The following is a 12,984-nucleotide window of genomic DNA, read 5'->3' as shown; positions in this document are numbered from 1 at the left end:
GTTGGACTTTTTCCCATTTGCAAGGTCCTCTCCAATCTTTTTGCCTCCTTTCTCCTATTTGTTCTGACCTGTTGTGTTGGCGTTACGACTCTGGGCACTTTACCACTGCTAACTAGTGCTAAAATGCATATGCTCTCGGTGTAAATTGTATTGTTGATTGGTTTATCCATGATTGGCATATTTAATTCACTGGTAAGCCCCTAGTAAAGTGCACAGGAGGTGCCCAGGGCCTATAAATCAAATGCTACTGGTGGGCCTGGAGCACTGATTGTCCCACCCACATTACTAGCCCTGTAAACATGGCTCAGACCTGCCACTACAGTGTCTGTATGTGCAGTTTTAAACTGCCAATTCGACTTAGCAAGTGTACCCACTTGCCAGGCCTAAACTTTCCCTTTTCTTACATGTAAGGCACCCCTATGGTAGGCCCTAGGTAGTCCCATAGGCAGGGTGCAGTGTATGTAAAAGGTGGGACATGTATTTATATGTTTTACATGTCCCAACAGTGACATACTGCCAAATTCGGTTTTCACTGTTGCTAGACCTACTCTCTCATAGGTTAACATGGGGGCTGCCATTAAATACTATTAAAGTGCAGGTTCCCTTTGGGAGCAGATAGGAATATAAGGTTTAGGGTCTCTGAGGTCACAATTTAAAAATACATCTCTTAATAAAGTTGGTTTTCAGATTGTGTGTTTGAAAATGCCACTTTTAGAAAGTAGGCATTTTCTTTCTTAAATCATTCTGTGACTCTGCCTGTTTGTGGATTCCCTGTCTGGGTCAGTTTGACAGTTGAGCTGTTTGCACCTCTCTCTAGACAGTGACAAACTGGAGCTGGGGTGTAGCCTGCATATCCTGATGAGCCATCTGTGCTGGGAGGGAGGGAGGGAAGGAGTGGTCACTCACACCTGAAAGGACTGTGCCTGCCCTCACACAATGCTGTCTCCAACCTCATGGTGTGTGTCTGGGGCCTAGCCTGGCCAAGGCAGGATCTCACAAACAAGAGAGACTTTCCTTTGAAGTAGGTCTATTTCAATGGCAGAAAGGGGTATAAGAAGAGCACCCAAAACCCTTGAAAATCAGATCACTTCTGGAATCAAGAGGAGCCTCTGCCAAGGAGAAGAGCTGAGGAGAAGTGCTGCCCTGCCTGTGTCTGTGCTTTGTGGAGCTATCCTGCAGTTGCTGCTTCTACCTCGGAAAGGAGACAAAGACCGGACTTTGTGGTATAGTCCTGCTTGAGAAGACTTTCCAAGGGCTTGGACTGAGCTAGCCCCCTGTTCTGAAGTCTCAGGGCCATCACAGACGTCCCCTACCAGCACCTGGACTCTCTGCTGAGACTCCTGCCCTGACAAGTGGTGCCCTATCCAGTCCCTGGGCCCTTGAAAGGAGAAGTTGGTTAAAATTCCAAGAAAACCGACATCGGACGACTCCGGACCGACGCCGCTGCTGAATTCCGTGACACCGCCTGCAACCGAATCCGTGGTCCTCGCTGGAGTGCGATGACCCTCACAGGCCCGACCGCTGCAGCCCCGCCGAAGTCCGCAACTCCATGCAAGTCGCTGCACCACGTTGTGACCGCCGTATATCGACTCTGCCCAAAGTGCGTGGATTTAATGCTTTGCACCAACGCTGCCTCACCTCCACTGCTCCCCAGCAAGGACCAAACGCCTACTCGTGAAGCCTCTGCTCCTTCTTCCTGCAGCACCGGAACCGACGCCGCCTCGGATTCAGCGACACGGCGATCCCCCACTTCGTGAACCACCTTGTTTTCACACTTTGCTAAGGTACTGTACCTGGGGGTCTGCGTGACTCCATACCCGGCGCCATTGGCGTAGGATTGTTGGGAACGACTCCGTCACAATGCCGTGTTATCACCTCATCGAAACATTTTGTGTTTCTAAGAGCTATGCTAGAGTTTAATCTTTAAAAATTCATGATTTGACTTGTGTATGTCAGATTTTTGTTGTTTTGGTCTTGTTTTGTTTGGATAAATATTGGCTATTGTTCTAAACCTGTGTTGAGTCATTGTTTGGTGTTTTTACTGGTTTACTGTGTGTGTTGGTACAAATACTTTACACCTGGTCTCTAATGTTAAGCCTAAGTGCTCGTGCCAGGCTTCCAAGGGGGTGAGTGGGGGTTAACTGAGTGTGATTCTCCTTTACCCTGACCAGAGTGGGGGTCCTTGCTTGGACAGGGGGTAACTTGACTGCCAACCAAAGACCCCATTTCTAACAATACTCAAAGCAGGTATGAGAGTGTGAACCATCTTTAAAACTCTGATTAGTCATTTATTTTGGTGCTGAGTTTAGCTTAGTATGACAAATATATGAGTGTGGTATTGATATTAAGTTAAACAGCCAATATGCTTGAATATTTTCTACTGTTCAGGTTATTCGTAAACATTAAAGCTACTATTCTGTTTAATTTTTGTTATTGTTACAACTCATTGTGTACACTAAGATGGGAATTTAATTTTAATATAAATCGGTAAAATATATCCTTTGTTTCCTAGTGCGCTTTAGTATGCCCTTCTATACTGAAAAAGGATTTGTGTTCCATTGAACCCTGTAATCCTTCACAAGTTTGAGCATGCCCTGAAACATAACTCACTCAAATACGGCACAGTGGGGTGCTGGTTAGTTGCAGTCCAACGGGCTTTGTCTCTATGGTTGGCTCATTGATTAAGTCCTTTGTGCCAGGGGGCCTGAAAATGTCTATTGTATTTACCATGTTCTACACAATCTAGAAAAATGTATCACATAGTTTTATTTGAATGAAAAGTAGGTGCATAGCATAGATGGCTCTGTGGGAAATGGGGGGAGTCTTAGCCATGGGTAGCCCATGGTGCTCTTGGACGACTAGTGAGACCGGTCATATCGGCAATGGTGTAGGATTTGTCTTGCAACTGCAATTTTGATTATTTGCAGTCTTTAGACCAGGAAGAGTAGGGCCTCTAGGCAGAGTCTGTGTGTGTAGTCAAGATATGACAAGACACGTGTGATGGTTATCTTTACATTATTTTGGAAGCCTATATAAAAGAAGCAGCAGGATAGTTTTGCGGGACCAGTAGTAGGCTGGAGTTTATGATCACTCCCAGATTTTCTATTTTAGTCAATGCCACCAGCAGGGACTGCGATCCCAGAGCCAGATGGCTGTCTGTAGTTAATCATTCCACTCGCCGCAGTTGATGATCTCTGCAAGTCTTAAAATTCAGGCTTTTTTTGCAGCACCCACTTGGTCAACCACTTTTAGGCAGTTGTCTGGTCCTGAGGTGTCAAGATTGGTAAGGTTTTTCAGTTTTAGGGTGGTTTGTTTGTTTTCATCCTAGTTATAGCAGGTTGAATGACTTGATGTCCAACAAGATGCTGAGGTGTCCGTTAAAGAGGAGTGATGTGATGATTGAGCCCTGTGGTGTGTTGGTGATGGTGCTGAAAGCAGGTAATTTGAAGGGGGGGACTGAGATGATTCTAGATCTGTTGAAGAGAATAAATATCTGATAGCACCTTGGACAGTAGGTTTCTCTTGCCTCTGTAGAAAGGAGTGTCAGTCACATATATCAAAGGCAGAGGAAAGGCCCAGTAGAAGTATTGCAGCAACTCAATTGTTGTCCACCGATGTTGTCAGATCATCCTTATATGATGAGCAGGGCTCATGTGGCTGTCTCCTGTGGTAGACCGTGTATCAGGGTCTGAAACTAATTTGTTTTCTTTCAGGAGGTTTTCCTAAGTAAAGGACATTGGAAATCAGTTAGTAGAGTGGCTGGGTCTGCTGGATCAAGATCAACAAAGAGAGATTGGGCCTGAGATATTCACCTTGAGTGACTGGCCCGGAGATCCCTTCCTAGCTCGTGGTGATCTCTAAATATAGTGAGAAATTCTCCACCAGGAGAGTAGAGGCCAGGATTGTCTACAGTACTCGTAATAAGGTCTTAACTGTAGAAAAATAACACTGTTATTGACACTGACACTAAAAGTTGCACACAGATGCTGGTGCATATGTCTTGAGACACTGACACTTGACACAGGAACTAAGCCAGGGGCATAGATTTGAAGACACTTGAACATGGAGATTCTGACATGAACATTGAAAGAGGATCACTAGGGCTAAGATATATAGGGGCTTATTTACGGATTTGTAGGGAAGGAGGCCACCATAACTCTGCAGGCCTCCTTGACTGCCAAACCCACAGCTCTCCGACCTTACTTGGAATTAGGGGGGAACAAAAATGTTTCTGACTGGGGAGCCTCTGCTCTCTCTGCCGCTGTAAACCTTAAGCCTAGAGACCCATCTGCCACAAGGCTGCCAAGTTTATGTGTTACAAGGCCTTCCCTTTTTAGGAAAGGCATTTTAACTCCTTTTGTTCCTGCAGAGAATGTTAAGCGATGCGATGCAAGCATTTCAAAGGCATGACCAATAATCAATGGTCCCCAGACACAGGAAGAAAACAACTTGCATCTCAATGCTGTTGATCTTTTACCTGTGTAGAAATAATCACACGTCACTTGAGGGTTTATTTGTGCAAAACATAAAATAATGTTGACTGACCAGCTTCAGGTGGCAGCCAGCTGATATTCAAGTTTTGATAAAGGGGTTTCTGCCATCTTGACGAGAGCTGTTTTATAAAAAACTATCTCTGTGTACATGTGAGCATCCTTAATTTGATGGGAAGTCCTCCAATAGCCTGAGGTCTAAATGAGCTCCTTATACTCTGACACTGGAACAAAAAGTAATACAGGGACAGAGGCACAGATAGCAAAAGTGATACTACTACACAGACACTGAGGCACAGATACCAGCACTCCAAAACCGGAAAAGACACAGGAACATGTTTATTAACCGGGTGGCACAGGCACTGTAACAGAGGCCCTGACCCTAATACAGAGTCAAGGACGTAAGAACATAGACACTAGGAATTTGACCGTGGAATAGTTACAATGTGAAATAGGCACTGGAATGTAGACCCAGTGAGGGAATGACAGGCTTTGGATAGCACTGATGTGGGGGACAGAGATAATTTGCAGCGGCACAACCTAGAACAGACTATCATGGGGATATTGACACAGATACTGAGGTTCTGACAAGGGGACATGAACACGCTCTAGTAAATGCCACTAGAGATGATATGATCATAATGTCTGACCACTGACACCAGTAAGGCGGCAGAATGTAGCACTGCTTGAGGAAAGCAAGGGTTGGTTTCAAGGGTCTGTTGTTTATAGTTTCCTGTGTCAATGTATACGACTGCTAAAACCTAACCCACGGGACAAAAATCTGAAAATGGAATGTTTTATCTCCAGTACAGTGAATAGCTATTAAATGACTCCCATCACACGTCAATTTTTTTCTGCTGAGTTTGCTTACTAGCATAATTATTTGCCAGGCTTCTTGGTGCTGGGATACCGTATATGATAATAATCATTACTAACCACCAGCCATTGAGCTGGGGCTTAGAAAACAGCTGGAAAATGATTAGAAGGCAAATAAGAATTGTGTTATCTATATAGAAGATGAGATGCTCTGCAACTGCCCTGACCAGTGGAGTCAGATCTTTCCACAGATGGTCCGCTTTGGAAAAAAGTGGCATGGTCCCCTTTAGTTTGCTTTGAAGTGTGAAGGTGAGCAGCAGTGGGGCAGATTGGTAACTAAGGAGTTTTTTGATCAGCAACTGTGGTGCAATTCTGTAAAGGGTGGTGTTTTTTTTCTTGAATTAAGCCAGTACCAAGATTCCAATGCAGAGATGCCCAAGAAGGGGAACTTTGCATCCCAGGACTGCATACACTGAATATACTACACAAAACGATTGAAAGACCTAAATAGATCATATTTGATTAGTCAGTACAGACAAATATGGGCAAACTATATAGGAGAATATGGTTGAACTCTGTGGCCCTGCTATTAAAACCTAGTTACGTTGAATGTCAAGATTTTTGACCTGCTGTAATGGCGGTAGGGAAACCCCAAGATAACATACTGAATTTTGCCAGCATTCACATTTGGTTGCTTTCAGGCATATGGCTAACATTTGCACAAGACATTGAGAAAAGTGGGTTTAAAATGTATCAGGACTTAACCAGATAAATGGTTAATGGTGAAAAGTAATGCCAATTGCATAGATATGTTTGATAAAATGAATAACCAGATGTTAGAAAACAGTGTTGAAAGATCCAGCCACAGGAATGTACCATTGGTTTTCTTGGCACATAAGGAACGGTAAGTTGGAGTACACACTGCTTGTGAAGGTTAATGTGGCCCATTGAATTTAAAGTAATGTGGGCTTACTGTAGAATGCGTGCCTAGCCTTCGAACAAAATGTGAGTCCTAGATAACCCATCTTTTCACGGCAACAATGAACTCACCTTTAAGCACTCAAAACAAGGCAGTAGTAGATATGTGGACTATTGTTATGAAACCACTCTCTTTCTTTCTTCACTGACAGGAAATTGACTACATCATCAATGCTAGCAACCTCCCAGTGACAAAAGCCAATGACAGCGTCAACAGTAAGTGGTGCAGAATATTAAACTTAATTTCTTTGTTCAGCCCCTTTTCATTAAAAGTCTGGCTCTGAATTTTTCCTATCAATATAAATTCATTTATACCATGACAAGCAGTAATGCTTGCCTATTGAATAGCTTATAGGAAAATGTTAACTGGAAACATTAGAAGGTTAAATGCTACAATAATCTGGAAGACAAAAGTCAGACGGTGACTAAATTAGTGTCATTTCATCAAAATCTAAGCGGTTGCATAAAGTGCTATAGTCATCCAGAGTCCAACTCAGATAAGATGTTTCTTTGAGTAGAGTATTTTTCTCTCTTGAATGTGAATTGCATCTGAATTTCTAGGTATGATTGACAAAGTATTTTATGTGAGTATTTGGATCTCAATACAGACGTACGTGTGATTTTTCTATGATTTTCCAAAAAAGCTTTATGGATGAGCATGGCTAACACCAGCTTAGTAAGCATGACTTACACCACGAGAAACATGACTCACAGCAAAAGCTTTATTGTTCGGGTCCTGAATCAGTCTAGCAATCCATAGACACCCTGTCAAACGGACTTTGGTGATGTACTCCCACAAGTATATTTGAAATTTGGTGTCAGACTGCACAATGAAATACACATGTTTATACATGTTATACACATTCTATACATTTCTAAAATCAGTAGATATTAGAGACCAATTCTTTCTCTCATGCCATGCCCCTCACGTCTCAGCTTTCACTCCTCATTCATCAGTCCTCATCCCTTAATCCTCACTCCTTGTCAGGCATGCTGCATCCCTCCGTCGTCTCCCTTATTCCCCGGTCATCCTCCTCATTCCACAGTCTTCCCCTTCTCATCCCTTATTCTTCATTCACCCTTCACTCCTCCCCTCAGCCCTAGATCCCTATTCTTCATTCTTCATTTCTGACTCCTTGTCATTCACTCCACATCCCTTATTCCTTAGTCATCAATCCTTTCACCTTATCTTTGACTGCTCACACCACACTCTTCTTCCCTCACTAATCATCCCTCACTCCTTGTCCTTCAGTCCTCATCTCATCTCATCTAGGAGGTTGTTTTCTGCTGCCATTCCACCCACATTCCTGTCTTTTGTTGATGCACACTTCATTAGTACACTTTTCAGGGGTTCGAGAAGGGAGGATGGAATGGGAGCAGGGTGACTTGGAAGATAAATTCTGTTGGGAAGACACAACCCACTTCCATGTTGTTCTATGTTTTCTTTTTAAAACTTTTTTGTGAGGGGAGTTCCCCCGAGCCTCATTGTGCCTCCTTGCACTTGTTCTATTTGCAGTCATGATACTTCATTTTCAGGTAAGTATGTTTTTTGTCTTTGAACTCACCCTTCTTCAGCTTTGCTGACTGGAAATAACAGCAGTTCTCTAAAATGCTTTATATGATATTATTTTCTTTGCATTACAGTCTTTGTTCTGATGGTATTGAAATGTTCCCCACAGACATTGGGCCATTACTGGGAGGGCAGATACTTGCTGAAATTGGGAAGAAGGCGTACCCAACGATAGACAATGTTACCTCGATGGCCAATGGTAAGGAAGTGTTCCCTAGACAATGTTACCTCGATGGCCAATGGTAAGGAAGTGTTCCCTAGACAATGCTACCTCGATGGTCAATGGTAAGGAAGTGTTCCCAAGTTGTAGGGTTGAAGAACATTGCTGAAATCGATTCTGCAAGATTGATTGTGATGACATTGTGAAGAGTCTTGTCCTCCATCAGGGCCTGGACAATTGGAGGCCCTTTCAACCCCACAGTGGGGCACCCTGGCCTACAGGCGGACAAGACACAGGAATACTGATTTGTTGTAAAGATTTGGATGTTGTGAGCATCTTCAATGTCAGTGAATATTGAGTAACTCCTCACGAAAACATCGGTGCTTTGAAACAAGAATACCTAGAAAACAGGCAATATTTACTTAGAAAGTTTTGGACTAGTGCAATTATGCGATAAAGTTATGAGTGTACTTGCCTCTCATAATCTTCTTTCATATTTATGTATGAAAATCGAACAGCTGTGTATGATTGTGCCCTTGAGAGTGAAAACATTTCCTCAGATATCTTGCAAACACTAGGCCCGTATTTATACTTTTGTTAGCGCCGCATTTGCGCCGCTTTTTGACGCAAAACGGCGCAAACCTACAAAATACAATGGTATTTTGCACGTTTGCGCCGTTTTTGCGTCAAAAAACGACGCAAATGCAGCGCTAAAAAAGTATAAATACGGGCCTAAGGGAGTTATTCTCTAAAGTAAATCAAATTGTGTTCACTATCCAGACAATGTACCTATAACCAGATCTGTTATTGGCCAACCTTGAATAAAGTAAAGCAGTAGATAGAAGATCTGTGTATAGACAGCACTAAACACCACCTCAAAAGGCCTCACAAGGCTCCGACCATCACTGTATAAACCATATTTTCAGCAAGCACAGAAATTCATGTCACACCTTGTTTAGGAACATGCACTTTGCTACGTATTGCTATAAGGCCATAAGGCCAGTTGTTGGACTTGGCCTGTCTCTGCAGGGTCAAACCTTTTGCCTTCTCCACTCCTGCTTGCTGAAATGTTTTTGTTTTTTTTTATTTAGGGCTCTGGGCGCTTTACCACTGCCATTCAGCTGTGAATGATTACTGGGCATTATTTGTAGTACATTTTACTTTTTCTTACTATCTCACAACAGATTTGAGAGCCACAGGGCACACACAGTTTACTGGGCCACAACCGAGGTAGTTGAGACCTGACTTCCTTCAGTTGTTGAAAACTAGCACCAACTACAGTGTTTCAGCTCCTAAATCTCAGGGTAGCAAGGTGTGCAGTCCTGTGCTTCCCAGGGGATAGAGACTCAGAACTCATCAATCGCACAATAGAACTCGATAATGACAGTCCAGCCCAGGAATTTTGGAAACCGGAAAGTACTTTATTATTATACAAGCTGTGCAATAAAACACAAATAGATTATGTAAGGAAAAACCTATTGTAACAAGGTGTGACGAGTAAGGAAATAGCTATCTATTGAGGCAAATGTCAGGTCAAGGCTCATTGTGGAAAGCGTGAAGAAATTAGAGTGCCTATAACCTTCAAGTCAGTCTCTAAACAGTGCCCTGTTTCGTAGCGGTTGGAAGGTAGGCCCACAGTCTTAGGTCAAAGTCCATCTTGTCTCTGGGACAGTGATCAATTAGTGTTTACCTTCTACAGTGATGTGAGACCCCTGGTTTGAGGTTCTCACTGGATACACTAAGCCATGTGCCACCACCTCCTCTCTCCATACTACAGATGGAGCTGCAGATGCCACAGGCATTCAGTAGGTATGGCTGCACTCTCCGGTGAAACAATTCACACCCAAATGCAAACCCCTTAGCCAAACTGTGATGAAAGCTCACTCATAGGCCACTGATGAGTCCATCAGAGCCTGGATGAGTCAAGAGTTATGGGTGGTGTTAGCATACGTCACAGTTCTTGATTAGACAGTGTGCCGATGACAGTGGAGGTGGTCATGCTTATCTTTGTCAGTGCTGTGTGGCATGACCAAAGGATGATGGAACGAGATCCACTCCTGCTCATGAGTCATCTCCTGCAAAACACAAAGTTCAGGCATGACCATAAGCAGTAGTCACGCTTTAGTCTAGAAGGCCAGGCTGAAACTGTGTGGATCAGTCATCTCTTCAGTGCAGTTCCTACTTCCAGGTCATCCCAGCAGAGCTTCTCCTCTTGGCAAACTTCATCCTACCAGGGTGCCCTCCAATCGTCTCTCATCAGGCCAGGTCAACTTCTTTCCAAGGCAGACTCGCAGTTCTCACACAGCAAGTAATTGCAGACTTTTAGGCAGTATCCACTCACTCTTGGAGATTTGCCCTAGATCCCAACACTTTCGCTGACACTCTGTGGATTGTCATCTTTTTGGTTAGTGAGAAATCCTGGAACCACCTGTGAATGTTTCCTGTAACTGGTTTTAGGTGGTTCCCTCAGTTTGTGTATCCCGCCTCTTCACAGCAGACAGTGTTTGTCTTCAGGAAAAGGGTTTATGGCAAAGGGTCAGTGCATCATTTGTGCTGGTTGTTTCCGGTGCTAAGTACCGGCACTTGTTTTTGAGGGCCAGCGCTTATTTTTCTGCCTCAAGCATTTCCTGTGAGCAAAGGAAACATATGGGAAAGATGGAGGAAGAGAAAAACAAAAAAGCATCACAAAGGGAGAAAACAGAAAACTGCAAGAGTGACCTGAAGGGGCAGGGAGTGGCGGTAAATGGATTGAAGAGGCCCAAGATGGCTTCAGGATTACGCTGCCTCAGTATTCCGTGCTCGCACCTTTAATTGCAGCAGCCGCATGTTTAGGAGGAGGACTTTGAGCACCGTAATGTTTTAATTTACAAATTAAGCACTGCAAAGGGTGTCACCATGGAAAGCTCCCAAAATAAGAGCATAACTAGGACAGAAGTCCTTGTGCACGACTGCCATCAACCTTTTGGTGTAACACCTCCAAGCAAGACAAAAGGCAGGTCCTGAGAGAATGATTCTACCTCTCCTTACAAAGGAGGCCATGGTTCCTACCTCCTCACACCCCCCTCAACCCTAATGGGAGTGCTCAAGAGTGAACCTATCAGACAGGTCAGTAATGAAAGGCCCTCTACAGTTCTGTGGGTATCCCTGTATCCATTCTTTCACACCATAATGTCTGGTGCTTCACAAAAGTTTCAGTATTGGAAGCAGTGCACTTTTCTCATCTATGAGGCATTTACCCAGCCTCTATCTCCCACTGTGCTTTACGTTAGGAATTTCAAAATGCATCCCACTTGTCTTATAATCATACACTTGCATCTCATACAGATTCATAACATCAATCAGATGATACTCCTTGCACACATACCATACACTCTGGATTTTAGCAAAGCACCCGGCCATGACACTTGAGCAGAACTTTGGAGAGTGATGCCTGTAGGCTTCTGGCTTCCACCAAGGGACAGGAAAAAGTCCTGCTTTGTATTAGATCAGTGGTTCCCAACCTGTGGGCCGGGGACCCCTGGGGGTCCGCAAAGCCTCCTCAGGGGGTCCGCGACTGCTTAGAAAATTTAATAATATTAGGTTCCAACTATCAGTAATGACTCAGTGGGGTCCCCGGATTCCAATAATGATTCAGTGGGGGTCCCCGGGCTCCAGTATTGATAAAATGGGGGTCCACAGAAGTCAAAAGGTTGGGAACCACTGTATTAGATAATCAAATATGGGTCACTTGGGGCAGGCCTCCAGACAACATAGCTCAGCTCTGTGTACCCTTAAACATAGAAGACCTCTGCAAACATGCCTGGTTTTCACTGAGTACTAAAAATCAAAAATACAGTGGCTACTTGAGATTTAGCACTTCGGGTCAGGAGAGCTCACTCACAAAACAACAGAGGGGGCTTATTCTATTTCAAAACTCTTGTATCCCAGTGTCAGTACTATTATACTTCAGTTGGGATGTGAAGTTACTCCCTTTGTAATCTTTACTCTCCAAGTGCAGCTAGGTCAAGCAGTCAAAGCTTGCTCTGGGACATGGGTGGAGGTTCCACTTTAATAAAAAACAGACATGGGGCCCATAGAGATGTATCTATTTTAAAACATATAGCTCTCAAAGTACAGATAAGGAATTGAAGGCAGTTTTCTAGAACAAAGTTCTAAAATAGCATGGGTGTCCATGAACAGTGTTGTCCTGTGGGAGAAGACTAGAAAAGGTTAGGTCTCAGTTCTTTTACTATTTCAGGGGTTTTCGATGAAAATTGTGGCAGAAGAAATGCTATAAGTTGATTGTCACTTTTGTCCTTGTCCTAGTTTCTCAGATCCCCTGGTGCAAGAAGATGTAAATTAGGCGGTCAACCTAGGAGTCTTTGAAGGGGCACATGTTTCAAAGTCAAAAATATGCTTTACTCATTGGCAGACTGGCCACTGTAATTTGACCGGGAACTTACAACACAAATTCTGAGATACAAAACTTTAGGGGCCTTTATAGCTTGAAAGGCTTGTGAAGTTGAAGTTTGAATAGTTAGGTACCCACAGAAATGGGAGCAGTCAGTGGGTTGAGTCGTTCACCAGAATCATCTGACCACATCTTCTTGCTCCTTCACCATACAGTAAGTGTTGCAGGCTCCACTGCAATGTGTAGATGATGGTAGAGTGTGTAGATTCCTTCATGGGGTCTCTGCAATTGCCAGTTAGCATCCAGTGGGTGACCAAAACAGGAGGCCACAAATGGCTTCTGGGCGTGTTTTAGGAAGTTGAGAGGTCAGAAGGGGTAGCTTTTTGCTGGGTAGATGTAGATCTCTATGCAGACCTGCCAGTTGGACGTTTAGTTGCAACAGGCACAGGTTTGCAGTATGTTTTTATTGCTTTAGCTGGGCGTTGGCTACAGATGAGAGGTAAAACTAATAAATGCCATGTAATGACTGTGTTTCTATTTTTATTCCTGAAATGATTTAAGTATTTAGCGCTGGGGTGAC

General features: G+C 43.7%; 1 protein-coding gene across 5 annotated transcripts in view; it reads left to right on the top strand.

The window, feature by feature from the left end:
* The window catches only part of LOC138300336 (prominin-1-A-like), a 475,106-nt gene that overhangs the window by 281,524 nt on the left and 180,598 nt on the right, over positions 1 to 12,984 (top strand). For all 5 annotated transcript variants that reach the window (XM_069239581.1, XM_069239582.1, XM_069239583.1 and 2 more), the window contains 2 exons: positions 6,437 to 6,500; positions 7,964 to 8,053. In XM_069239581.1, coding sequence (XP_069095682.1) covers positions 6,437 to 6,500; positions 7,964 to 8,053 — 154 coding nt within the window. The remainder of the gene's footprint in view (positions 1 to 6,436; positions 6,501 to 7,963; positions 8,054 to 12,984) is intronic.

This window comes from Pleurodeles waltl, chromosome 6, assembly GCF_031143425.1.
Source record: "Pleurodeles waltl isolate 20211129_DDA chromosome 6, aPleWal1.hap1.20221129, whole genome shotgun sequence".
NCBI lineage: Eukaryota > Metazoa > Chordata > Amphibia > Caudata > Salamandridae > Pleurodeles > Pleurodeles waltl.
The sequence above is the reverse complement of the archived record's forward strand: the minus strand, read 5'-3'. Positions and strand labels throughout refer to the sequence as shown.